This window comes from Tubulanus polymorphus, chromosome 6 (assembly GCF_964204645.1).
Source record: "Tubulanus polymorphus chromosome 6, tnTubPoly1.2, whole genome shotgun sequence".
Lineage (NCBI taxonomy): Eukaryota > Metazoa > Nemertea > Palaeonemertea > Tubulaniformes > Tubulanidae > Tubulanus > Tubulanus polymorphus.
Genome location: NC_134030.1, coordinates 18,499,363 through 18,527,088, shown reverse-complemented (window position 1 = coordinate 18,527,088; position 27,726 = coordinate 18,499,363). Strand labels below are relative to the sequence as shown.

The 27,726-nt window shown below is 39.9% G+C and overlaps 2 protein-coding genes across 2 annotated transcripts; both read left to right on the top strand.

Moving 5' to 3' along the window:
• The first annotated feature begins 644 nt into the window (after positions 1-644).
• Positions 645-8,388, top strand: LOC141907257 (steroid 17-alpha-hydroxylase/17,20 lyase-like). Its single transcript, XM_074796849.1, has 10 exons — positions 645-787; positions 1,435-1,518; positions 1,613-1,717; positions 2,432-2,528; positions 2,877-3,029; positions 3,727-3,944; positions 5,443-5,568; positions 6,357-6,461; positions 7,036-7,164; positions 7,918-8,388. Exons 1-10 carry the CDS (start codon positions 661-663, stop codon positions 8,274-8,276), a joined length of 1,503 nt encoding a protein of 500 aa, XP_074652950.1. The 5' UTR covers positions 645-660; the 3' UTR covers positions 8,277-8,388.
• A 7,284-nt stretch (positions 8,389-15,672) lies between these two features.
• Positions 15,673-23,191, top strand: LOC141906665 (bifunctional purine biosynthesis protein ATIC-like). Its single transcript, XM_074795947.1, has 13 exons — positions 15,673-15,785; positions 16,559-16,832; positions 17,412-17,500; positions 17,625-17,703; positions 18,161-18,230; positions 18,324-18,480; positions 18,699-18,932; positions 19,357-19,532; positions 20,574-20,869; positions 21,400-21,508; positions 21,602-21,661; positions 21,817-21,912; positions 22,866-23,191. Exons 1-13 carry the CDS (start codon positions 15,773-15,775, stop codon positions 22,983-22,985), a joined length of 1,773 nt encoding a protein of 590 aa, XP_074652048.1. The 5' UTR covers positions 15,673-15,772; the 3' UTR covers positions 22,986-23,191.
• Positions 23,192-27,726: the final 4,535 nt, after the last annotated feature.

Here is a 27,726-nt window from a genome sequence, read left to right as displayed (position 1 = left end):
ATCATCCTTAAGTGTAATTATCAGTTTACGTGCATTTATTAATTTTTGATCACCGTCAAATGTCACTCTCATTTCATTTATAATTGTAATTGCCCGAATGTCCTCTGGAGCTTAGCTGACCTAAAAAAAAAAAAAATATTCGGCAGTGGAGTTAAACACTGATTCGTGTTCATGAAAAAATTCCGGACACTTTAGAAAAATATTAGCATTAATTCGTTCGTAATATGATATTATGACTTGTATATATATATATATATATATATATATATATATATATATATATATATATATATATATATATATATATATATATATATATATATATATATATATATATATATATATATATATATATATATATATATATATACATACATACATACATACATACATATATATATATATATATATATATATATATATATATATATATATATATATATATATATACATATACATACATACATACATACATACATACATACATATATATAATATACATGGAAATTACATTTAGCAATAAATTTGTGTTTTAAGCCGGATTGAATTAGTTCAGTTATAATAATGATTTATTTTCGTAAACCATGATACATATAAGTTAGTGTTTAATCATTGACGCCCCTAAGCTCGCGCTGCGTTCCGTATTTGCTCTTTTCAATAATGGACCCCGTAACGTTAACGCTAATTGTTGGTTTACTGGTCGTAGTTTGTATCTACGCCAAAAATCGTAAACGCTACAATCTGCCGCCTGGACCGAAAGGCTACCCGTTTATCGGCAACACGTTAGGTAAGCATCTATTCATCACTGACACCTCATTAATGAATTCCCTGTTTTTGAAAAATTCTGCGATTCCGTTGTTCCGCGATAGACAACACCGGCGATAACAGCTAATACGCTCGCTTTGGGTCTTTAACCGATGTTGTGATATTTGATATATTTAAGTAGGCCTATGCAAGCTATTTTGAATTCTATCCGATTTAAAAAACTATAAGGATGACTACACCTCATGAAAGACATGACCCTAAACTGGTCTTAAGTAGTTAAATCTATAAGAATTAAAATAAGCCTGGACCGATCTTAGATAGTTTGATTCGTTATAGAAACAAATTTAGATTAAGACTGGTCTAAAGTTGTTAAATTGGTTATAGAAACTAAATTAGCTTATATCGGTGTTAAGTTGTGAGATTTGCTATAGACCAAAATGTGCTTATTCTGGTCTTAAGTCGTTAGGTTGTTTATTGAGCCAAAATAATCTTATTATTCTTTATTTATAGAACCAAATAAAATGAGTATAGACGATAATATGTAATTCATTTTGGCTACAGAGCCCGACTGAACGCTCAGAGCTCTTTATTTTGTATGTTGTTACATTGGCTCGGACCCGAAATAAGCTTAGGGCGTTTAAAAATGAACATAGTGCGTTCCTTTTATAGATTTCCAGATTGAGGGACGTCCACCGTGGCTCCATTTCACAAAGCTAGCCGAAGAATATGGCGACATCTTTAATTTCAAAATGGGTGAGAACCAAGTTGACTCTTCTGAGCGGTTTCCAAATCGAGATTCTCACGAATAAAACAGCTAACGGTGACGTGCAATTTCATTTCGTTTAAGGTTACGGAATACCTGAAAACGTGATAGTTCTGAACACCGGCGATACCGTATCGAAGGCGTTCGTCAAAATGGATAAAATCGATAACAGACCAACATCCTGGTCGCGTGAGTCAATTCGAACAAATCGGGGGGGGGGGGGAGGGGGCGGCGGGAGGAGGAGGATTTCATCAATAAAAAAATTCAATGATCCAAGAAAGAAGTTTTGTAAAACCGTGCAAATTTTCAAAATATGTAGCCTACCGGCACACACCAATTGGCGTAATGAGTTATACGTAGTGAAAATGAGGATTTTTAGGCTCCCAAATGTAAATTTTGTCGAACAAGTCATCAAATAGATATAAGAATGATGTAACCAATAAATGTATGGTATAGTTTTACTGGAAATTGATTTCACTAATGAGAAAAGTTGACTCTAATTGAATCTAATTGAAATGTAGAAGAAATTGAAGCGCGGTAAACGAGTAACCACTAGTGACACCTGGTGGACCCTCGCCTGCCATACGTGGAATCCTCTATTGCCACAGTAGTACGGCGGTTACCCAATTGAAGGGGGCGGACCTTAAACTCATTAAACGATGCCTGGAATGGCACTCAGTTGGTGGAGGGGAAAAGAAAGCCCGAACGTACACATAGAAAACATCGGTACGGCGATGGTTTAAGTGGGTTGAGGGTAGCCTGCCTATGAAGCCTCATAATATGTGAAGTAACCTCGAAACTCCGTGGCACTTTAGTGGGTTGAGGGATAACAGTTTAAGAAAATGAAAAATTGGAGAGAAAAGAAGAAAGAAGAAAGCTTAACACGAACTTCTATGATTTTAGTTGATTTCTTCACGGATGGTAGTAGGGATATATCAAACGGTCAACCTCACGATCCAGTTTGGAAATTAATGAGGAAGCTTGTCACGTCTGGTCTCAGGTAATACATTCTTTATGCTTTCAATCATCATTTTTAATGGTTATTCTTTCCTATTCCTGCCTTGTGGCCAGGATGTTTCAAGGATTCCAACAACAATTTTTCTGAACAGAAGGGGTCATGGAGGGTTGTTGTGAATTCCATTTTGTGCAGATGCCGCAGCGTTCTGCTATCTTCGACCAGTATTAATCGTCGGATGAGCAGATTGCCTGAGGGGCTGTAGGGTACAGACAGCAGATTGTCAAGGGGTTGCAGGGCACAGACAGCAGATCGTCCGGGATGGTGCGGGGGCTTTCTGTCAATGGCAGGATTTTGGATAACTACAAATAAAAAAATAATATATCTTCCTAGAAATTCATTGGCGCTGTCTGACAGTAAGGTGCAAACGGCCGCTGAAAAAGGTGTCGAGGTTTTTCGTAAGAATCTGGACAAGCCCTTCGACATGAAACCGACATTGAACCTGATGGTTTATAACGTCATCTGCGACATGTTGTTCAACAAACGGTAAGTGTTCGTGATGATTCGACGTTTGATAAACTAGCGGATATAGGTGCGTGTGTCTTGAGGGGTTAGCGGTAATAGTAATAGGGATAATAGGGGTTCATACCCAAGGTCGAAGGGTCGAGCTCACTCTCCCCTTCAGCCTTTGATATGAACCCCTATTATCCCTATTACTTCTAATAATTTCATTTAAATGAACATTATTTGCATGTATTTCATATATAAATGAAATCAATTTTAATAAAAAATATGTTGTTAAAATGGAGAGTAAACAAATACACAGTGAATACTTAAATAGAATTAAAGATACTACAAATGTCAAATCAGTAGATTATGAATTCAAAAAGTTAAATGAATTAACTTTAATTAAGTTATGTAATTAATTACATAAGAAATATTTAATTACAAATATTGAAACAATTACTAACAAATATGGAGATAAATGACCCTTCGACCTTTGGTATGAACCCCTATTATCCATATTACTGGTAATAATCCCCTAGGTAAAAACTATGCTAAAAGTTATCGCGAAAAGTTCAAAAAGAGCTCGTCGCACCGTTCAAAAATATTTTCAAATCAGGCTTTCTTCAGAAATAGATCGAAAATTGAAATTGAAATCGGGCGGTATATCGGGGGGTGACTGGAGATCGAAATTCGATGATACTGTGATGAGTTTTTTTACTTTGTCTAATTCCACAAGGTTCGAAGAGGGCGACCAGGACTTCGATGACTTGTACCGAGCCTTGGACGGAGTGAATACCCTTTTCGGAAATACCGGCGTCCTAGAAGACGTCATACCTCTGATGAAGTATATTCCGTACAAGATACCGTCGACTAGGAAAGTCATCGAGCAGTTCGATCACATGATCGGCTTTTTGAGAAAACATTTCGAAGAACACAAGGCTCAATTCGATCCAGGTAGATATCTGAATCGGTCCTGTTGTATACTAAAATAACCAACAGACAATCGAAAAAGAATATCAAGAAAAATGCACTTTCTTTGACTAATTGAAAATAAACAAGTTTTGGCGGTATTGTTGCAGCATTCAATACGTTACTAGTCTTGACTATAGTAATTAAAGTGAAAATGCAGTAATTTTGACAGAAGAATTAGGATTAATGAAAATAAACTAATTTTGACAATATATTCTTGAAAATGCGGTGATTTTAACGGTAAAATGAGAGTAATTAGAATAATTCAATTTTGACTGAAGAGTTAAAGTAATTGAAAATGCAGTGATTTGACTATAGAGTTGAATAAAACGCTGGATATTTAGAAAAACTAGAATATGGCAGCTTGCTTTAAGTTAAACAATTTTGTGACCATATATTCTGTTTGCGAAGGGAAGCAAGCGCATTTCAAATTAATCCATTATGGATTTAACTCAGTGGGATTAGCCTCATTGATACAAGCTTCTGGTGTCGCGATCCGCTACAAGCATGACATGTCAATCCAGCCTAAATCCTTTTTATCAAGCCTTTCGCTCGTTTAAACAAATCCAAACGTGAAATGAATCGCAAATGGATCCTCCTTCGGCAGGATTTCGAATCTGATGGAATCGCGAGATTCTGCTACGGCACATAACCCTACCTCATACAGGGTACAGGGAGCAGATTGTCTGAGGGGATGCTGGGTACAGAACAGGGACCTGTTGCTCAAAATTTGGTTAGCTTTTAACAAGTCGTTAAAGTTCCTCACGACAAGTTAGTTTACATCCACGTTAAAAAGTGTTAGCTAACGAACCGGTTAGAGGAACCGTTGGCTAACGACTGGTAAGGAACTTTAACGAGTTGTTAAAGTTCCTAGTTTCAGATTATCTTTAAGGGGTACATCATCCGACTGTCTGAATGGTACATGGTGCGGGCAGCTGATTGTCTGAGGGGTTGCACAGTACAAACTGCATAATGTCAGCTGGGTTACAGGATACAGACAGCTGACTGTCAGCTGGGTTACGGGGTACAGGCAGCTGATTGTCAGCTGGGTTACAGGGTACAGACAGCTGATTGTCAGCTGGGTTACAGGGTACAGACAGCTGATTGTCAGCAGGGTTACAGACAACTGATTGTCAGCTGGGTTACAGGGTACAGGCAGCTGATTGTCAGCTGGGTTAAAGGGTACAGACAGCTGATTGTCAGCTGGGTTACAGGGTACAGGCAGCTGATTGTCAGCTGGGTTACAGGGTACAGACAGCTGATTGTCAGCTGGGTTACAGGGTACAGGCAGCTGATTGTCAGCTGGATTACAGGGTACAGACAGCAGCACTGTTACGTTTACCGGGTGATACATTATAACATTGTAAGTTGGGATGTAAAAACAAAAATCCGTTAGAGGGTGCTCCAGTTAGAGTAACATTAATCTATCCACGATCATTCGTATTTTTCACAAGATAATCGATCAATTGTCTATGAATTGTAGCACATCTAACCGATATCACCGACTACTTATTACAAGCAAGAGAAAAAACTCGTCAAGAAGATCCGCAACTAGCAGATAAATTCACCGATAGACATCTTGTTCAAATAATCAGTGATATGTTTGGAGGTAATATCTACAGTATGTTTACCCAGGGTTTAGACTGGTCTCAAAGATAGGTTATAGAACCAAAATGAGCTTTGACTGGTCTCAGAGATCGGTTATAGAACCAAAATGAGCTTAGACTGGTCTCAGAGATCGGTTATAGAACCAAAATAAGCTTAGACTGGTCTTACATTGTATGATTGGTTATAGAACCAAAATTAGCTTAGACTGGTCTCAGAGATCAGTTATAGAACCAAAATAAGCTCTGAAGTATTATATTAGTCATAGAACTAACATGAGCTGAGATTGTACTCAATTCGTTACATTGGTTATAGAACATGAACTTAGACTAAATGAACTAAGGCCGGTCGCAAGTTGCTAGAGTTACGGTCATGGAACCAAAATAAGCTTTAGTTGTTAGATTGCGGAAAGAACAACAAAATGATCTTCGACCGATTCTATGTTTAACGATGCTTTTACAACGAAAATTAGCCCGGACTAGTGTCCAGTTGCGTGTTTGATTAGTCAACAAAGAACCAAACTGAGCCAGAGACCATAGACGCGACTTAATATGTGCATAAATGTATCACATTACCAACTGATGTTAGGCCGGTCGTAAGTTTTAGGATTGGTTCTAGAATCAAAATAAAGCGAGTCGCTGAATATTCGTTGTACAGCTTGCTTGCGGTAATAAACATGAAATTGATTTAAAAACGTGTGATTATGTATACGGAAATAATACTCAGTTAAATAAAGATCACTATTAATCAAAACGGATTTCAAATGAAACAGATTGCGTTTAAATGTTTCAGCCGGAGTTGATACGTCGACGCATACGTTGTACTGGATCATGTATTTCATGGCAAAACATCCCGAAGTGCAGACGCGAATTCAAGACGAACTCGATGAATATATAGGTATATAAAAAACAAATAAAAACCCACAGTTAGATTTTTAAAAACAGTTTATTTTCCTTAGAGTTTCGAGGCTTTAACTCTATAATTTTGAATTATTGTAATTCATTATTGTGTTTTTTTTTGTTCCTCTGATGACGAGGCTTATAGTTAAAGCCTCGAAACTCTAAGGAAAATAAACTGTTTCTACAAATCTAACTGTGGGTTTTTATTTGTTAACTCTAAACTGAGATTGATATCAGTTAATTGCAGTCATATATCGGTTTATGTCGGTATAATTACACATTTGTCGAGACATTTGAAACCTAAATCTAGTATGACTGTAGTGAACTGATATAAATCCCAGTGAATTAGTAGCAAATAAAAACCCGCAGTAGATTTGTAGAAAAAGTTTCTTTTCTAACAGTAAAGAAATACAAAAATGTATCATTGTATTGTTTTTGTTTCTCTGAAGAAAAGGTTTAGTTTTAACCTATAAACTGCTAGAAAATAGACTTTTTCTACAAATCTACTGTTGGTTTTTATTTGCTAAATCTAGTATATTTTAGAAGTTTCTGATTTGTTTTTTCAAACACAGGCGACCGACCGTTAAAGATGTCAGATAAACAAACATTGGTTTATTGCGACGCGGTAATGCATGAGACATTGAGGTTGTGTCCGATTGGACCGGTAGCGATCCATACTGCCGCCTGCGACGTGCAAATAGGTAATTCTGGGTCTACAGTTAAATTGAATCGACGCAACTGTGTAACTGGGTTCAAAGTCAAATTAAGCCCACACAACCGTGAAACAGGATCCATAGTCAAACTAAACCCACGCAACTGTAGAACTGGGTATAATATAGTAAAACTAAACCCACGCATCTGTGAAACTGGATCCATAGTCAAATTGAATCCACGCAACTGTGGGACTGGTTCCAGAGTCAAATCAACCCAATTCCACCACCGTGGAACTGGATACAGAGTCAAATCAAACTTTGTACGGTATCGAAGCGAAACGAAACGAAACCCTACCGTGGAATTGGGTTCAAAGTCAAATTAAACCCGCTTAAAACCGTGGAACGGGGATCCAAATCAAATTACCCATTGAACAGTGGAACCAAACAATTTAACTGGAGTCAAATTAAACCCCTCCACTGTATGACTTGGCCCAGAGTAAAATCAAACCCACGCAACCAAAGAAACTATATAGGTTTAAAATCATATTTAACCCATACAGAAAGATAGACAAATGATTATCATACGTGTATATACGCTGTAATGATTTTTGAAATTATTATTAACCATGCAACTTTATACACCCGAAGCTAGACACAAGTAAAACCCACATAACTCTGGCACTTTCCCGAAAGGCCCTAATCGTGGAAACTTTTGAAGGATTCATAACTAAATTCCAATATCCCCATCGTCGAGTTTTACCGATTCGATTCTGATTGTAATTTCTTCGCATTTCATTACAGACGGTTTTGACATTCCTAAAGACTGTCAGGTTTGGGCGAACATCTACGCCTGCCATCGCGACGTGCGGGCCTGGGACGAGCCGGAATCGTTCAAACCCGAACGGTTCATCCACGCGGACGGTAAAATCATCGCGCGGCCCAAATCGTGGTTAGCGTTCAGCGCCGGTCGCCGATCGTGTGTCGGTGAAAGTGTCGGCAGGCAACACGTGTTTCTATTCTTCACGAGTATCATGCAGAAGTTTAGCGTCAGGTTCCCGGCGGATAGCCCCGTGAAAGACTCGCAGCTCGAATCGAATTTCTTGACCAATCCGTTTTTCTGCATGTCGAAACCATTCGAGCTCGTTATCAGTGAACGGTAGTGACGAGGAGGTCTCCCTTGCAGCACCAGCTAACCCGTGATGAGGTTCCCCGTGATGCACCCCTAACCCGCTAGATGGCGAGCGTATAACGATATGACAATTCAATCAAAATTCTCACATAATTCATTATGTATCTTAATAAACTATAATTTATCTTAAGGGTTTGAATATGTTTATATTTTTGGTGTTATTGAACTCCTGATATATACCTCCTGATAATGCATATTTCAGTCAGGATAATGAAGCTATTTCATCATCAACTACTGTTGTCGCTAGTAGTTTCTTCTAGAACCATTACTTGGTGATATATAGAAATCATAAGTGGATAAAACATATGTATGACTGATACAGTAGAATGCATGTAACCACGAGTTTACAGGGGCAGTTACTAACTCCAAAGATGGATAAGTAATCCACGAAAAATGTCTTGACATTTTCCAAATGGAAGGTTTGTCTGGTCAGTGTGGTGACTGGTGACCAGTCAGGTGTGCTGACCGGTGACCAGCCGGTACCACTTACCGCTAACCTACTGCATCAATTTCTGAGATTTTGAATGAATTTCAAAGAATCCACAATCGGATGACAAAACCAGATGCAGCAGTTTTCACTGGACAGTTCAAAGTTATTCTGTGTTATCTTGATTATGTGATGTAAACTTTGCCTTTTGCCTCAGAACAGACGGCTAGAAATTTTCCGGGGAGATAGAGTCCGAATGTGGGCCGGACGCCGAATGTGTCTCGCACTATGGACACTTAACGGTTTCGGACGTCGACGAGTATAAACAAGAAAACGCCGTCTAACTGTTTATGACCCTAACCCTAGCCCTAACCCTAACCCTAGCCATTTGTGGTCAAAGAAAAAAGAAACGAAATGATATTTGTTTTTTAAGTTCTTATTATTTCATTACATCACAATTCTTAAAGTGCAAATATCATTTAAGTAGACAGCAGGAGAATTACAATGGTAATAATCACGAATAATCACGAACCCAATTTATGTACATTAGAGGATTAGAAAGACTTAAGTCACTTTAAGCTAAATCCACTAGAGTTTGTCTTAAGACCAATCTAGAATAGTCGAACTAATCTAAGACCACTGCAGCTGGATTCAACGGGTCTTTATACTATACATCCTGCACTAGCTCCTGATCCCGGAGTCTTTAACCCTAATCGTTCGGACCACTAGGGGGCGTTATCGTTTCTTTTTCTTCTGTTTCGCTTTCGTGTTCTTTTTACGTTTTTTCTCACCACCAGGGGGAGGTGTGATCGTTATCTGGTGTCCACCCGGTCGCGGGTTCATGGGACCCCCGTAGATATAGTCGTCGGGGTTTACATCGCCGAAAATCATTTTCAGGGGCGCCAATTTACCAGGTCTCGATCTACTGGGAGATTTCGATCTGATGCCGATTTCGATTGGGTTTTTCCTGGGCCAAATTTTAAAGTAGGAGAATGCGAAGGCTCGAGATGTATTTGTAGCTAACATCCACGGTTTGACCGGTCTATTATAACCTCGAGCCGCTGATAACGCTTTTATATAGGCCTCTCTGTATTGATCGACTTTAGTTTTAGGTTTGTTGACGCTTGTCGTAAATTGTAAATCCAAACTCTCGATTTGTTTCGACTTTGAGACGGTCCCCGCCGTGTCGCTATTGGTTTCGGGCGCATCGAATTCTCCCGCTTTCAGCTTAGCATCTAACATCCTCAAATAGTTCTGAGAATCACCGGTAGGAGTTGCTGCATTTTCAGGAACAAAACCGACCCCTCCGTCCACCGCCGCAGCGACCTCTTTTGTCTCGTCCTGTTTCTGGTGACCTTGACCCGACGTGCGTCTCCTCGCATCTACGAATGACCCTTCACCGGAAGTCGAATCGCTCGACTTCCGTTTCAAGGCGGCCTTCCGCCCACAATTCGAGCAAGTCAACTTCTGATTGGCCGAAAATCTGGAACAGTTGTTTTTATGGACGGCTTTCCCGCACTCCTCGCAAGACGCAATCACTGGCCCATTCTCGCACACGCAAAAACTACCGTCGCTATGGAAACTGGTAACTCTGATCAACCCTAGCGCCTCCTCGCGGGTGAATGTACCACTACGCTCACGACGCCACCTGGCGCCGTCCTCCAGGTCACCGATATAATCCCCGGACGCACTAGCACCAGCACCAGCACCAGCACCAGCACCAGCACCAGCACCTACTCGTTTACCGTGCGTTAATTTCAACCTTTGCGGAGTCTGTACCGACTCGACGCTAGCGCCACCTATTGAGTTCCCTCTAGATGCGGTTAACGGCGGGAAACGCGTTGTATCACGGGATAATGTCGCGTAGGATTCTGGGATGTGTATATGTATTTCATTTTTCGCTTGAGTTTCGCCGTCGTTTGAGATGTTATTTTTGTTGTCGTGTTTTTTTCGCTGCGTTTTCGCGATTTTGTTATTTAAACCGATATCGGGTAGCGATATTTTATCGCCGGTGGTCGCAGCGCCGTCGACCGACTTCGCGATCTGCGATTTAAAATCGCTGTAACCGAACTGCTCATTAGCATACGCGTTTCCTGATTTGTGATCTGTAGATGTTAGACTTTCACGTCGACTTGTAGCCGCTCCATCCTTCTTCAGTCGTGGCACCGATCCCAACTTCCGCGAGCTCAACCCGAGCTGTTCGTTCGAATAATCGCCGCTAGTGTCGCTACTATAGCCATCGAGATCGATTCGTCCGCGGCGATGGCGGCCGTGACGCGGTCGTTCTCGCCGTCTCCCTGCGCGAGGAAATAGTTCGTTGTTGCGGTCCTGCACGTAATAGAACCCGTTTTGTAGTTGTTTTTTGTTCAATATTTTTTCGCCGTCTAAAACTGATTTCACGTCGTGTTTCAGTTTGTCCAAAGTCGGGTTAAATTTCCGCTTGAATTCAACATTCCCCAATAGTTTTAATTCCATAGCAACGTTCGCTTGTCGAGATTTCTAAAAAACAAATAAACTGGATCCAGTGATTTGTGGATTGTGAGTAAGAGTTATCTCTGAGTTAGAATTAGTTCACTTGCAATGAGTTAACTCCGATTTAAATCTTAACTCAGAACTGTGGAACTGGGTCCGGGTTATGAAGTAAATTATTTGATAAGCCTGAAATATTTGAAATTCCAATCTTGAATCAGTATTCAACGTTGTTTTTGACACATTGTATTTATCTAAGAATGATAACACAAATAGTTGTTGAACTTTGTAAGGAGAATCAATTCGTAAACATTCATAAGTTATCGACTCGAGCAGGTCAAATGAAATACCTTGGAAAAAATTGGGATTCGAACCCGCTGAATTCGTATTAATGCCGCCAGGCGTCTCTGTTCCTTGCGTAGTTCTTCAAGGTCGAGTGGCTCCACGTGAAAGGATCCTTTCGGGCATTTCTGAAATGCAATGCGGGAAGATTTTACGTATATTTCAGATCTGTGTTGATCGACTTTGGTTCTAACCACGAATTGAAATACCACGTACATAAATAATTCTGAATTTGACGACTAATAAAATTTCTCAATTACAGAAATTTGAATGGAAATTCTACAATATAAATTCCAGAAGAAAGTTCTCATTGTGAATAAGTTATTGATGTTTTATCGCGCATTAAATAATCTTATTTAATCACGAGTTATTTTACAGTGAAACGTTATTGTACGCTTTATTTATAGGTTTTACAGGCTATAAAAGTTTTAATTGTATCACGGTCGGACTCGAGTATATTGGAATGAATGTTCTAATATCCCTAACGCGCAGTCACACGGTTCCTGCCTGACTTCAATAAACTATTCGTGATCGCGATCAATTAATTATTATTGATACATTACACCCTTCTCTAGATTCACATTAATAACCACTTATTGATAATGAACTTCAGATTGGGTCACAGTAATACGAATCACTCAATCCGCTGTCAACAGGTTCAATTTAAACTTCTCACTCGATATAGACCACACATCCACGCGTTGTATCGTGTTAGAAATCACATTAACAACTACTGCGTCCAGTTTGTCGTTCGTCATGAGCTGCAGTTGATTTGGTAGATATACGTGAACGGATAAAACAAGTCTCTTAAAATCCACAAGTAACTGATCCTCGGGAAATCACGCGCTGAAATCAATATTTGTGGAGATCGATATGATCACGACGACTTGAATTAGAAATAGAAACTGAGACTCAAAAATGATAGACGAATTTTCCAAGATGATGACCTGATACCACGAGAACTGGTTCCTCGAGAGGGCCGAATATTCGGATGACTAGGTAGTGGGCGCGTTATTTACACGATAATAAAATGTATTAAACAAGATCAAATGCTTTAGAGACGTCTTGATTCAAATTAAGTTTACTGATATCTGATACAATTCTGCAGATATACGTATTGCTTACCATTTCAGACATCTCTTAGATCCGAGTTTACACATCTCATAGTAACATAGCAGCTGCAGCTGCTGCTGCTGCTACTGCTGCTGCTGCTGTTGCTAGAAGAGTCGATTATGTGTCACGAAAACGGTTTATTTGTTATGGATGAATTTTATCAACGATTTTCCAATATACCGCGTTTCAAAGTGTACTCTCTATTCCCCGCTTTTATAAAATATCCATTCACTGCTGCCCGAACTCGATATTTCAAAAACAGCACGGGTAAATCTCAAATAACTCTAGCTGCCCGAAACCGATATCTCAGACAGAACACAGGTAAATCTCAGATAACCTCAACATCCACTGAACCGTCTAGAATCGGGTCCTACGTAGCTCTTCCGTGTTTTGTAATTGTCGCCTTCCCCGAAACTAAAATTCCGGATTTGTGAAAATAAATATCACAAAAGCGAAACCGACAACATGATCCACGTTTACAATCAATAAATGATTGTCAGAGTCGCGGAACCGCGGCCATTGTTTATTTCACTAGTTGTTTATGTATCCAACAGAAGCGACCAGAGCTGTGTCTGTGTCTGTGTTGTGTGATCCGGTGTGTGTCATTAGCTGATGATGAACGCGACACATGCAGAGCGAGGGAGACGAGAGGGAGGGAGAGAGGGAGGGATCGAGAGAGGGAGAGGGGAGTGGGGAGGGAAGAGCGGAGAGGGAGAGTGGTGGAGAGGAGGGAGGGAGAGGGGAGGGGTGGAGAGTATGGAGAGAGGGAGGGGAGCGGACAGGGTTAATTTACACGTGTAATGTTGCCGGATCGATAATAACCGGAAGTCGTTGCCATACGGACGATTTCACATCGAGTAACTTAATAACTGCCGAACAAAAGCAGTCGTCTTAGCAGCGGCAGCGGCAGCGGCATGCAGCAGTAGCAGCAGTAATGATTATGATTGATTAGATAAAAAAGCTCACGACAATAGCAGCTGTCTGTCCGTTCCATACAACATTTCCTCGATCAAATAACTGCCTCCATAAATCACCCTATGACATCAGCAAATTAAGCGTACTTAGCTTATCAAATCATTTGATTAGTTTGATGGTATCATACGGGTGTTTATGGAGGTAGTAATTGTTCTAGAAGTGCCTAAACGTAGATCCAACAGTTATAATCACTGTGATGAGTTAAATATATGAACAATTCCAGTAAAAAATCTTCGACATAATTCGCCATTTTTTAAGATATATGAGCGCGGCGATACTAACACTAACATTCTCAACTAATGCACGATACTTTATAAATGATTGAAATAAAATAATTCTTTGAAACGCTATTTAATTATCTAACAGCCAACAGTGTTACTAAGTGTCACTTTGTGTAGATATATTTTTCCTGCCCTTAAGGAAACTATCTCTTATTGTTTGTATGTTTGGGTAAATTCTTATACGGAAGGAAATTCTTCATTAAAATGCTTTTAGAAACCGTGCGCTGAACCCCGGGGGTCGAGTCTACAATCAGTCGTGCATGATACATTATCAGATACACTATAGACAAATAATACTGTACGTATTTCCTTTCATGGATTCTTATTTCGCCTACAGTTTATGATATCAATTCTTATTTCGCCTACAGTTTGTGATATCAATTCTTATTTCGCCTACAGTTTCTCACTCAATTATTCTATCGAATTATCTATTCTTCAAAATTACAAATTTTAAAAATGATTATTTATTTTTGTGTGTTTCCTTCTATATCTTATTGAATTTTTTCGTTTTTTGTATTTTTCCCTAATTTTCAACATTGAATTCTTTATTGCCCCCAAACTGTTTACTGTCATTTAAAACTGGCCTCGATGAAATTCATCATCCATTATTACATATATATTAATCACAGCTAATGTTGTGGACAAAGGAATAGCGGTAAATATTATCAAAACTTCTATTTCTTCGAAACTATGCTTGCATTCTTCCGGGAAAAATCCACAAATTGAATTTCTAAGCAAAATAATACAGTAATTTAGCACTCAAGAAGCACCCCTACCTCTACGTGATGCCTCTTGTAGTTTTACATGACTCCTCTCTGATCGGGTTCGGTGGTGTCTGGAGTTAGTTATTTCAGCGCTATACAGTCCACGACGATTACACACAAATCAAGTCAGTTATTTTTATAAAGTATTTGTTATACTAAATCTATAGGTGATCGTGACACATTGACGAACAGGTGTTTTCGGTTGGTTGAGCGCCGCAAACTATTTAATTACTGAGTTCAGACCATACGAAACAGCCGCGGGTTAAATATAAATGTATGTGTACGATTGACACTTTGGCGTTAAGTAATTCTATACAATATAAATCGTATTATGAGAAAAGCTTGAAATAACTTTTAATTATTGCTCTGAAAATTCTAAAATTGCGGTGTAACGATTTTATATGCGCGCTTTCGTAAATCGTCTTATCTTTTGTCCCCGGCTGACTAGTTCGTACTGACGGCAAGGTTTCTTGTTTCATGATTCATGTTTCGCGTTTCTTGTTTCATGTTTCATGTTTCTTGTTTCAATCAGGCACCAGTCCGCGTCTCTTTGTACTGCAAGAATGTAGTATCTCAGGCTCTAGAACAAAATTGCAACCATTTTAGACATTGCTTTTAAGGTATATTTTTTCCTTTATTGTGTTAACTGCAAAGAATATACATATAGTAAATAAATATAAGTTTTTGACGATTGAATTGTTAAAGTTTACTGAGGGTCACAAAATAAGCGTCAAGAGCTTGACAACTAGTCAAACTTGCAGCTGCGTGGGATTCGAACCCGAGGTGCTGTCTGTCATTGTGCGAACTGGTTCTTCTAGATCATGGAATTTTCGTTACAGTTTACTGAGTTATGATACATTTTAATGAGTTTCGCTTCATTATTTAAAAAAAACAGATTTACGTCGTACTTAAATTGTCTTTATTAACTTAATGCTTAAATGGATCAATAAAGCAAAATTGAATTGAATTTATACTACGCCGCATTGCGACGAACCTCAACCCATGTTTACATCCGGTTCCACACACGTGTTTCCACTTCGACTCACAAATTCCACTGTGGAATATCTCCGATATAATCGAGTGTCACGTATTGAAAATGAGTGATTTAGGTAAATATTGATATCTTGTATCGTCAGGAGCTTCTCACAAATAGAGAGATCAGTGAATATATATTTATTAGTTTAAACTTAAATTCAATTCAGTGTAAGTTTAGTGGGAACTGGTTCATTAACCTAGCGGTCCTAGCCGCAGGGCCCAGTTTCACGAAAATGTTTAACTCAAATTTTTGGTGTAATTGCCATTGGTTACTTCATGTTTTCAATGAGGACAACAATTCAAACTAAACCATTTTAGGCTTAAACTTTTTCGTGAAACTCGGCCCCGGCCCGTCATGCCGAGCTGTTAAGGAGGGGCGGTTCTATTTCAAGAAAAAGAGCACTTTTCAATGGGTCATCCTTATTACCGAGATGACGTATTTTACCGAGACGAACCGAGATGAAATGAAATATAACATATTTATTTATTCCTTATCGATTTTAACACTTTAAATCATGTTATATCAGTAATAAATACCTTCTAGAGTCATATTTTACATATTTTTTTTATTAAAAAAAATTTTGACTTCAAATACGTAAACTCGGTTAGCAATAAAATTTCATTGAATTTGATTGATCGACGATCTCATCTCGGTAAAGTTAAAAGTTATTTTTCTACAAAAATATCCGACAAAATATGTAAAATATGACTCCAGCAGGCATTTATTACTGATATGATACGATGTCAATTGTTAAAATCGATAAGGAATAAATGAATATGTTATATTTCATTTCATCTCGGTTCATCTCGGTAATAAGGATGACCGTTTTCAATCTCTATCCCGTAGCTATCCTGAGCGTTTCTGATAAAACTGGTTTAGTTGAATTCGCCCGCGATCTGCATTCGCTGCATCACCTGAAGTTGATCGCATCCGGAGGAACGGCGAGATGTATCCGCGATGCTGGTATTCCCGTCAGCGATGTATCAGATGTAACCGGTGCTCGTGAATTACTGGAAGGTCGTGTTAAAACGTTACATCCGGCCGTCCACGCTGGAATCCTCGCTCGCCACAACCCGGCTGATCAAAATGATTTACAAACCGAGGGATATCAATTCATCAGGTACCGTCAGCACACATTACTCATTTGTATTTTTAATTAGTGTTATGCATATTTTCAATTAGTGTTGTGCATTTTTTCAATTAGTGTTGTGCATATTTGTATGTATTTATTTAGTGTTGCGTATGTATTTAATTAGTGTTGTGTATGTATTTGATTAGTGTTGCGAATGTATATAATTAGTGTTGCATATGTATTTATTAAGTGTTGCGTATGTATTTAATTAGTATTGTGTATGTATTTAATTAGTGTTGCGTACATATTTAATTAGTGTTATGTATGTATTCAATTAGTGTTATGTATGTATCTAATTAGTGTTATGTATGTATTTAATTAGTATTGCATATGTATTTAATTAGTGTTGCGTACATATTTAATTAGTGTTATGTATGTATCTAATTAGTGTTATGTATGTATTTAATTAGTATTGCGTATGTATTTAATTAGTGTTGCGTACATATTTAATTAGTGTTATGTATGTATCTAATTAGTGTTATGTATGTATTTAATTAGTATTGCGTATGTATTTAGGCCTAATTAGTGTTGTGTATGTATTTAATTAGTTTTGTGTATGTTTTGAAGGTTGGTCGTGTGTAATTTGTATCCGTTCGTAAAAACAGTCTCCAAACCGGACGTTACAGTTGCCGATGCTGTCGAAAACATCGATATAGGTTCGTATCCCCTCACGGTCACTCAACCCGGGCGCCTCTCACCGTCCCTCACCCCAGCTGCCCCTCACTGTCCCTCACCCCTGTCTCTGCTAGTTCTATGAACAGATATTTGTATATATTTTAGGTGGAGTTACTTTATTGCGAGCAGCAGCTAAAAACCATTCAAGAGTGACAGTAGTGTGCGAACCATCAGACTATAACAGGTAACAGTCCTCTCTCCCCTCAACCACCTCCCCTCAACCACTTCCCCTCAACCACTTCCCCTCAACCACCTCTCCTCACCCAGCTCCACCACCTCCACTCAACTACCTCTACTCAACCACCTCCACTCAACCACCTCCCCTCAACCACCTCCCCTCAACTACTTCCCCTCAACCACCTCCCCTCAACCACCTCAACCATCTCCACTCAACCACCTCCCATCAACCACCTGAATTACCTCCACTCAATCACCTCCACTCAATCACCTCCCCTCAACCACGTCAATCACCTCCACTCAATCACCTCCCCTCAACCACGTCAATCACCTCCACTCAATCACCTCCCCTCAACCACGTCAATCACTTCCACTCAATCACCTCCCCTCAACCACGTCAATCACCTCCACTCAATCACCACCCCTTTCTGTAGCTGAAACATATTTCTTGATGCGTTTAATAGAATCAATGAAGAAATGAAGTTGAACGAAGCAAACACAACACTTAAAACCAGACAACAGTTAGCTGTGAAGGTATATTTACTACTGTTAGCCATGATGTCATAGAGTGATACCGATTTATGTAGATCTATTTCAAAAAGCGCCCCCTGGTGTGTATATTTCTAGGCGTTTAACCACACGGCTGCGTACGATTGCGCGATCTCTAATTACTTTAGACAACAATTCAGCGAGAATGAGTCACAATTGAGTTTGAGATACGGAATGAATCCTCATCAGAAACCAGCACAGATTTATTCAACTCAACCTCGACTACCGATAACAGGTAATACTCCCCTCGTGACCTCACTCCCCCCTCACCTCACTCATATTCCCCTCATGAACTTACTCATATTCCCCTCACCTCACTCCCATCACCTCGCTCATATTCCCCTCATGACCTCACTCCCATCACCTCACTCATATTCCCCTCATGACCTCACTCATGCTTCCCCTAACCTCGTTCTGTGTCTGATAAATCACTATGGTTTCTGTATTTGACAGTGTTGAATGGTTCTCCTGGATTTATCAACCTGTGCGATGGATTAAACGCTTGGCAGCTAGTACGGGAGTTAAAGGAAGCTTTAAACCTGCCATCAGCTGCATCGTTTAAACACGTGAGTCCTGCAGGTGCCGCGGTAGCTGAACCGCTCACACCGCAACAATCGCAGCTGTGTATGGTCGACGACATCGCTCAGCAATTATCACCGTTAGCAACGGCTTACGCTCGCGCTAGAGGTATGTATGCTACTAATGACACCTGGTGGATCGTTGTCACACTACCAGTGCCACCTGGTGGATCATTGTCACACTACCAGTGCCACCTGGTGGATCATTGTCACACTACCAGTGCCACCTGGTGGATCATTGTCACACTACCAGTGCCACCTGGTGGATCATTGTCACATTACCAGTGCCACCTGGTGGATCATTGTCACCATAACCGTGCCACCTGGTGGATCATTGTCACACTACCAGTGCCACCTGGTGAATCATTGTCACCATAACCGTGCCACCTGGTGGATCATTGTCACACTACCAGTGCCACCTGGTGGATCGTTGTCACACTACCGGTGCCACCTGGTGGGTCAATATCACACTAACGATGCCACCTGGTGGATCAATATCACACTAGTTAACTGTGATTAATTGATTGTTGTAGGTGCTGATCGGATGTCGTCGTTTGGTGATTTTATCGCGTTGTCCGATGTTTGTGATTTGTCGACAGCGAAGATAATATCTCGTGAAGTTTCAGACGGTATTATCGCCCCCGGTTACACAGACGAAGCTTTGAAAATTCTGAGCAACAAAAAAACGGGAAAATACTGCGTTATACAGGTAAACACTCACTCGCCACAGCTAGAATAACCCACTCGCCACAGCTAGAACAACTCACTCGCCACAACTAGAATAAACTCACTCGCCACAGCTAGACCATCTCACTAGCCACAGCTAGAACAACTCACTCGCCACAGCTAGAATAACTCACTCGCCACAGCTAGAATAACTCACTCGCCACAGCTAGAACAACTCACTCGCCACAGTTTGAACAACTCACTCGCCACAGCTAGAATAACTCACTCCTCGCAGCTAGAATAACTCACTCTTCGCAGCTAGAATAACTCACTCGCCACAGTTTGAACAACTCACTCGCCACAGCTAGAATAACTCACTCGCCACAGCTAGAATAACTCACTCGCCACAGCTAGAACAACTCACTCGTCACAGCTAGGACAACTCACTCACATTATGAACTGTTCTGAATTGATTTAACAGATAGATGGGAATTATGAACTTTTCTGAATTAATTTAACAGATAGATGAGAATTATGAACTGTTCTGAATTGATTTAACAGATAGATGAGAATTATGAACTGTTCTGAATTGATTTAACAGATAGATGAGAATTATGAACTGTTCTGAATTAATTTAACAGATAGATGAGAATTATGAACTGTTCTGAATTAATTTAACAGATAGATGAGAATTATGAACTGTTCTGAATTAATTTAACGGATAGATGGGAATTATGAACTGTTCTGAATTAATTTAACGGATAGATGGGAATTATGAACTGTTCTGAATTAATTTAACAGATAGATGAGAATTATGAACTGTTCTGAATTGATTTAACAGATAGATGAGAATTATGAACTGTTCTGAATTAATTTAACAGATAGATGGGAATTATGAACTGTTCTGAATTAATTTAACAGATAGATGAGAATTATGAACGAACTGTTCTGAATTAATTTAACAGATAGATGGGAATTATGAACTGTTCTGAATCATATTTAACAGATAGAGGGGAATTATGAACTGATCTGAATTTTATTCAACAGATAAGAATTATGAACTGTTCTGAATTTTATTTAACAGATAGATGAGAATTATGAACCAAGTGAGATGGAGACGAGGACACTTTACGGTTTACAAATGGAACAGAAACGAAACGATGCAAGAATCACACGTGACCTGTTCAGTAACATCTGTTCTAAACGCACCGATCTACCGCAGTCTGCCGTTAGAGATCTGATCGTCGCGACAATCGCTTTAAAATACGCACAATCGAATTCGGTGTGTTTCGCTCGTGATGGTCAGGTGATTGGACTCGGTGCCGGACAGCAATCACGTATCCACTGTACCCGGTTAGCTGCTGATAAAACTAATAACTGGTAAATATGCAACGTTATTGCTAGCGTCAATCGATCTCATGTTTCAGGGCATCGTTCAGGCTCTGGGGGACTCAGTCAGTCAGTCTCTGAGGGACTCAGTCAGTCAGTCTCTGTGGAGTCAGTCTCTGGGGGACTGGGTGAGTCAGGCTCTGTGGAGTAAGTCTGGGGACTGGAGTCAATCAGTCAGTTAGTCACTGTGGAGTCAGTCAGTTTGTCACTGTGGAGTCAGAGGAAGTCACCCAGTCAGTCTCTGGAGGAGTCAGTCTGTCTCTGGTAGAGTCAGTCAGTCAGTAAGTCACTGGTGGAGTCAGTCAGTCAGTCACTGGTGGAGTCACCCAGTCAGTTTCTGGTGAAGTCAGTCAGTCAGTCTCTGTGGAGTTAGTCTTTGGTGGAGTCACCCAGTCAGTTAGTCTCTGGTGGAGTCACCCAGTCAGTCAGGCTCTGTGGAGTCAGTCAGTCAGTTATTCACTGCGGAGTCAGTCACTCAGTCTCTGTGGATGGAATCATTTAGTATGTGTTTATTATTTCAGGTGGCTCCGACAACATCCAAACGTTCTCGGAATGAAATTCAAAAAAGGCGTCAAACGAGCAGAAATGTCGAATATCATTGATGTGTACGTCAACGGAACTGTTGGACAGGTCTGTCTATCTGTCTGTCTGTCTGTCTGTCTGTCTGTCTGTCTGTCTGAAGTTTGTAAGTGTATCTGACTGCAGTGTTTCTAATTGTTGTAGGATATGGAACTGTCAAAGTGGCAGGAAATGTTAGAAGATCCACCGCAGCAGTTGACTAAGGTAACTATAACTGACTGTCTGATTATTGATCACCTAATTACTGATCATTGTGTGATGATCACCTAATTACTGATCATTGTGTGATGATCACCTAATTACTGGTCGCTGTGTGATCATCAATCACCCTGATCACTAATGATTGATTTTATTTGTAGGCTGATCGAGATGATTGGATTAAACAGTTAAATGGTGTAGCTTTGAGTTCCGATGCATTTTTTCCATTTCGAGACAGCATTGACCGGGCTAAACAGGTACGCATAACAAATACATCACTATCTATATAACCCTGTAATACAGTTCATCCTGAGACAGCATTGACCAGGCTAAACAGGTACGCATAACAAATACATCACTATCTATATAACCCTGTAATACAGTTCATACTGAGACAGCATTGACCAGGCTAAACAGGTACACATAACAAATACATCACTATCAATATAACCCTGTAATACAGTTCATCCTGAGACAGCATTGACCGGGCTAAACAGGTACACATAACAAATACATCACTATCAATATAACCCTGTAATACAGTTCATCCTGAGACAGCATTGACCGGGCTAAACAGGTACGCATAACAAATACATCACTATCAATATAACCCTGTAATACAGTTCATCCTGAGACAGCATTGACCGGGCTAAACAGGTACGCATAACAAATACATCACTATCAATATAACCCTGTAATACAGTTCATCCTGAGACAGCATTGACCGGGCTAAACAGGTACGCATAACAAATACATCACTATCAATATAACCCTGTAATACAGTTCATCCTGAGACAGCATTGACCGGGCTAAACAGGTACACATAACAAATACATCACTATCTATATAACCCTGTAATACAGTGCATCCTGTCACATACACGCTGTGGAACTGTGGAACTGGGGTCTAAACTGTGGAACTGGGATCTGAATTGTAGAACTGGGGTCTGAACTGTGGAACAGGACCCAGTCCCACAATTGTGAGTTAGAGTTAACTCTGAGTTTAAAGTTATTCCATTTTCAGTGAGTTAACTCGTGAGTCAAATCTTAACTCGGTACTGTGGAACTGGCTGTGAGGTCTAAACTGTAGAACTGGGGTCTAGACTATGGAACTGGATCCAGAACTGTGGAACTGGGATCTGAATTGTGGAATTGGGGTTTCAACTGTAGAACAGTTCGATAATCTGAATTTCATTTCTTATCGTTTTCAGTCCGGTGTTGAATTCGTGGCGTCTCCGTCCGGTTCTACAAACGACCAATCAGTGATTGATGCTTGTAACGATCATCAGATGACGTTATGTTTTACAAACCTGCGACTATTTCATCACTAAGGAAACACAGTCAACAACAACGTATTATTTTCGCTTCCATTTCGAATGGCTCTTCACAAACATTTAAAATGTTTAAAAAGAATTTGGGGAAATTTTTGAAATTAAATCGTGTTTCGTTTAAGTTTTTTCTCTTAAGTGTTCATTAAAAATGAATTTAATTTTCTAATCATTGGAATTAAAATAAATTCTAAATTCTGCATTTCATAATTAAATGTCTATCGTTAGTTTGGTGTTGATGGATTTTTAGCTCCCCTCATCTGTCCGAACTTTAATTAAATAGGGTTGTATCGCTGCAGTTTTAAATTCTAGACGGAACCTCTTTCAAGCGACGTTATAGAATCTCTGGAGCAGTATCAGGGCCCGGGATCATCATAGCTTGGCTCCGTGGTGGTTTCCGCGACGAAAATTCTGGAATTGTTTTCGTAAGCCAGGCGTGTGAGGGCTGTTAGTGATACTGTCGAGGCGCTATAATTCGCTCTCTGCTATGAACTGTTGAGGAGACTTCCTTCTCCACTCAAGACGATTCACCATGAAGACCGATGTCCAACAGATAAACTTTTATTTACAATTCATACAAGCTGGTATAGATGTCTTTCACGATTACGATGCTGTACCACAACAATAACAGCTAAACTAAACTAAAGCTGAAAATCTGACAATGCCTGAATTAGGACCAGTGTATATACTGCTGAAAGAATATTCCTGAAATTACCCCCGTGAAGCTGGCTTCCGGTTCGGCTCCCGATAGAAAATGATTTTCAATCGGGAGCCGAACCGGCTACTGGTTTCTGCTCCCGATTGAGATAAAGATTCATTGATTGAAAATGATTTTCAATCGGGAGCCGAACCAGTAGCTGGCTTCCGGTTCCCGGTTCGGCTCCCGATTCGAAATCATTTTGAATCAGAAAACACAGGTCTATAAGAAATATTATGTATTTTTTGTAGTCTCGGGCACTAGAAGGTTTAAGGCTGATAAACCTGGTTATCAGAACCCGCAGTTCCAGAGTTGTGAGTTTAGATATGACTCATAGTTAACTCATTTAAATGAACTAGTTTCAACTCGGAGGCATGACTGTGGAACTGGATCCTGAGTTCAGAGTTAACTCTAACTCACAACCGTGGAACTCTGGATCATGAGTTCACAGTTAACTCAAACTCACAACAGTAGGTTCCAACGCAGGTTCCAACAGTTACTGGATCCAGTTCAACATTTACTGGATCCAGTTCCACAGTTCTGGATCTAGTTCCACAGTTCTGAACCCAAATTAACAGTGGAAAAGTGCTAAAGTTGAACAGTGGAACAGTGTTCACTAATAGAATTTTACTTATTCATTGAAAAAGAGGTTTGATTTAGGGATTCAGAGGGTGTGGGTTGCATACCATCACCCCCTCTACTCCCCTCTCCCCTCCCCTTTACCCCTTTTCAACTCGATCCTTACCCATTTATCCACACCTGATGATGGTTGCTTAACATGAGTCTTTTGTTACAATATCGTGCGATATAAACATTAATAAATGAATGTGATTTATTACTGGTTTTTTCGAAGTCTTTTTGTCAGCTGCGAGATTCGAGATTTCCACATTCGTAATTCTTGTATGAAATACAGTGAGTTGAATTGGTCAAATAAGCCATACATCTCGTATCGCTGGTGCACTGTGTTTCACAATCGCCCACATTTATGTTTTCTTGTACCGTACCAGAACTTCGCGGACAAACTTTATTATTGATCTTGAAGTCTGAAAAAAATGAACAACAAAAACAAATCCATAATCGAACATCGTGGAGGGAGGGGAGGGGAGGGGAGGGGCAGGGAGGTGGAGGATGTGGAGGGGTTTGAATGAAACATCCATGCATTGTGGTAAACGGTAACAAATAGATTCAATTCAGTACAATAGTTTAATCGCGGGACGCCCCCAATTAAGTGTCAAGCCTGGATTATAGTAAAAACCAGTCTAAACTGGCAGCAAATCATGAATTACCCTAACCTCTATCTCTAAACCTAACCCTTACCCGTACCCTAATCCTAATCCTAATCCTAAAATACAATAATTCTAAATACAACAAAACAAAAAATATCGCACAATTTTCCGTTAAACATGTAAGGAATACATAACCATTGATTCAGAGATGAACCACTTACATTGACTGGAGTAGGCACTGCTTACATCACCAGCACCATGAACTATTCCACAAATAACTAAACAACAACAGAGTGAATAAAATAAAATCACATTCAATTCTCGTCTGCCGTAAAAATCCAATATTTTTCCCAAGCAGTTCAATCCTTATTGGTTCCAATCGGTAAATGGTTCTTCTTTGCTCAGTTCAAAAATGGCGTTTTCTCGAGTTAATCTCGAGTAATGTCTTAATCGCAACAGGTCATAAACTGGATGAAACTAGATGAGACCGAATGCTACTGCATGGATGATGCTGAATGATACTGGATGATGCTGAATGATACTGGATGATGCCACCGTTGTTGTTGGGTAAGGATGCAAATAACTCTGGCCGCATCATCCAATAGTAACTGCGCAATGATCCAACGCGATGACGTCACATATGAGTTAGAGAGCCCTCGACAACTACAGCCACAAAATAATTGTCATTGGAAAATGTGTTCAGTGTATCGGATAAAAACGACACCTACTCACAGCTGTAGTGAGAGCGACACCTAGTGGCATTCCCTCACTGCTCTAGTGAGAGCGACACCTAGTGGCATTCCCTCACAACTGTAGTGAGAGCGACACCTAGTGGCATTCCCTCACAGCGGTAGTGAGAGCGACACCTAGTGGCATTCCCTCACAGCTGTAGTGAGAGCGACACCTAGTGGCATTCCCTCACAGCTGTAGTGAGAGCGACACCTAGTGGCATTCCCTCACAGCTGCAGTGAGAGCGACACCTAGTGGCATTCCCTCACAGCTGTAGTGAGAGCGACACCTAGTGGCATTCCCTCACAGCTGTAGTGAGAGCGACACCTAGTGGCATTCCCTCACAGCTGCAGTGAGAGCGACACCTAGTGGCATTCCCTCACAGCTGTGATGAGAGCAACACCTGATAGTTACTGTTAGTTACAGGTAGTTACTGTTAGTAACTAGTAGTTACTGTTAGTTACTGATAGTTACTGGAATATCCTCGTTGAAAGCTCATTTTCTATGAACGTGTATAACCGGTATATGAGGGTGTTTTTTTATATTTTCAGAACTGCGTCATTTTTGACGCCAAGGACATCATTTATTTACATTATATACAATAACTGATATTGAGGAAAATGTCAGTTTGTCAGTATTTGGGAATGGGCCAGGTTTCGATGACACTTCTTTTTTAGCTGCGAAATTATTCATAGTTATTTATCAGGGTGAGTTTCTGCGCTAAAATTAGTACTAGAATATTTTACTATACAGTGCATATACATCGCTGTAAATATATCAGTCAGAATTCGGAATGAAACTTGTCAGTAGGGGGTAGGCTTATGTTGGTCTTCGGTTGGCCCCTGAGGGTCACTGAGGCCCCCAGGGGTCCCAATGACCTCCTAGTCATATCAATATCAAACCAAATAATGATTAGGATGCTAAATATCATAGGTTTAACAAATATGATAAAATTCAGCCGAACCTCTTCTCTTCACTCACGATTTTCAATTGAACATTAATTATCAAAACTGGACACTCATCACACATTTCATCAGAACACTTGATCACTCGATAATTCACACTTGGTCAGTATTTGATCTGAGTTTCTACAAAATGAACTACAAAAACCAGACATTAGACATTTTGTCAGCACACTTAGAAAAATTGAAAAATTGAAAGAACTTCACCCGAGATATTTTGAGTGAAAATGAACTACAAACACCAGCTATTTGGATATAGCACAATTATGGCTCCGGGTTAAGGGGACGGCTCCGGACTATGCTCCGAGTTCGTTAATGAAAAAAACCGATTATCGATATTACGAGCACTGAGCCACAGAAACCACCGAGAATAAATAATAAACGAACTTTAGTGGGAAACTTTTCACCAGCCGAGTAGGTGCTTTATTGCTGTATGAAATAAATCGATTCACTGCCCATGAACATCATTTCCCGTGATACAGTGTTCGGTGTATTTGGGTGATGTTATAATTGAATTTATACCTTGTGATATCGGGTTTCAGGCACAATATACTCTAGCGGTCGGTCAAAAAACAGTTTGGCGATATCAAGACCCATTTTTTATAGTTTCTTGGCAACAGAAAATCGGCACGATTTACATAATGTTTGACCGTCTCCTGCACTGTGTTTATCAAGAACCTTCAGCGAGAAAAATAACGTATTTTTGGATATTCATGAGATTGTGATGGTACGATATATATTTGTCAATGTGTGTGACATCTATCACTATTGCGACATCTATCACAGTAATACAACAATACACAGTGTAATAGACGCACAATCATTAATATAATCAGGAGTAGTAAGCATTGTAAGTATTGAGACTAAAATTGAATTTCTCAATATATTCATGGATTCCTTGGAGAAGTAAGTGTTTTCTTTCACCCACATGGGCCATCCTCCCCCTCCCTCCTCCCCTTCTCCCTTCCTCCCCTCCCCTTCCAAAAGCCCCCTCCTTTCCTCCCCTCCCTGTCCAAAAGGCCCCTCCTCTCCTCCTCCCCTCCCCTTCAAGAAGGCAACGGAAATACGGAGAAAAAAAATCCCCACAGGATTCAGAACTGGCTATTTTTCTAATTGCCTCAACTGTGGAT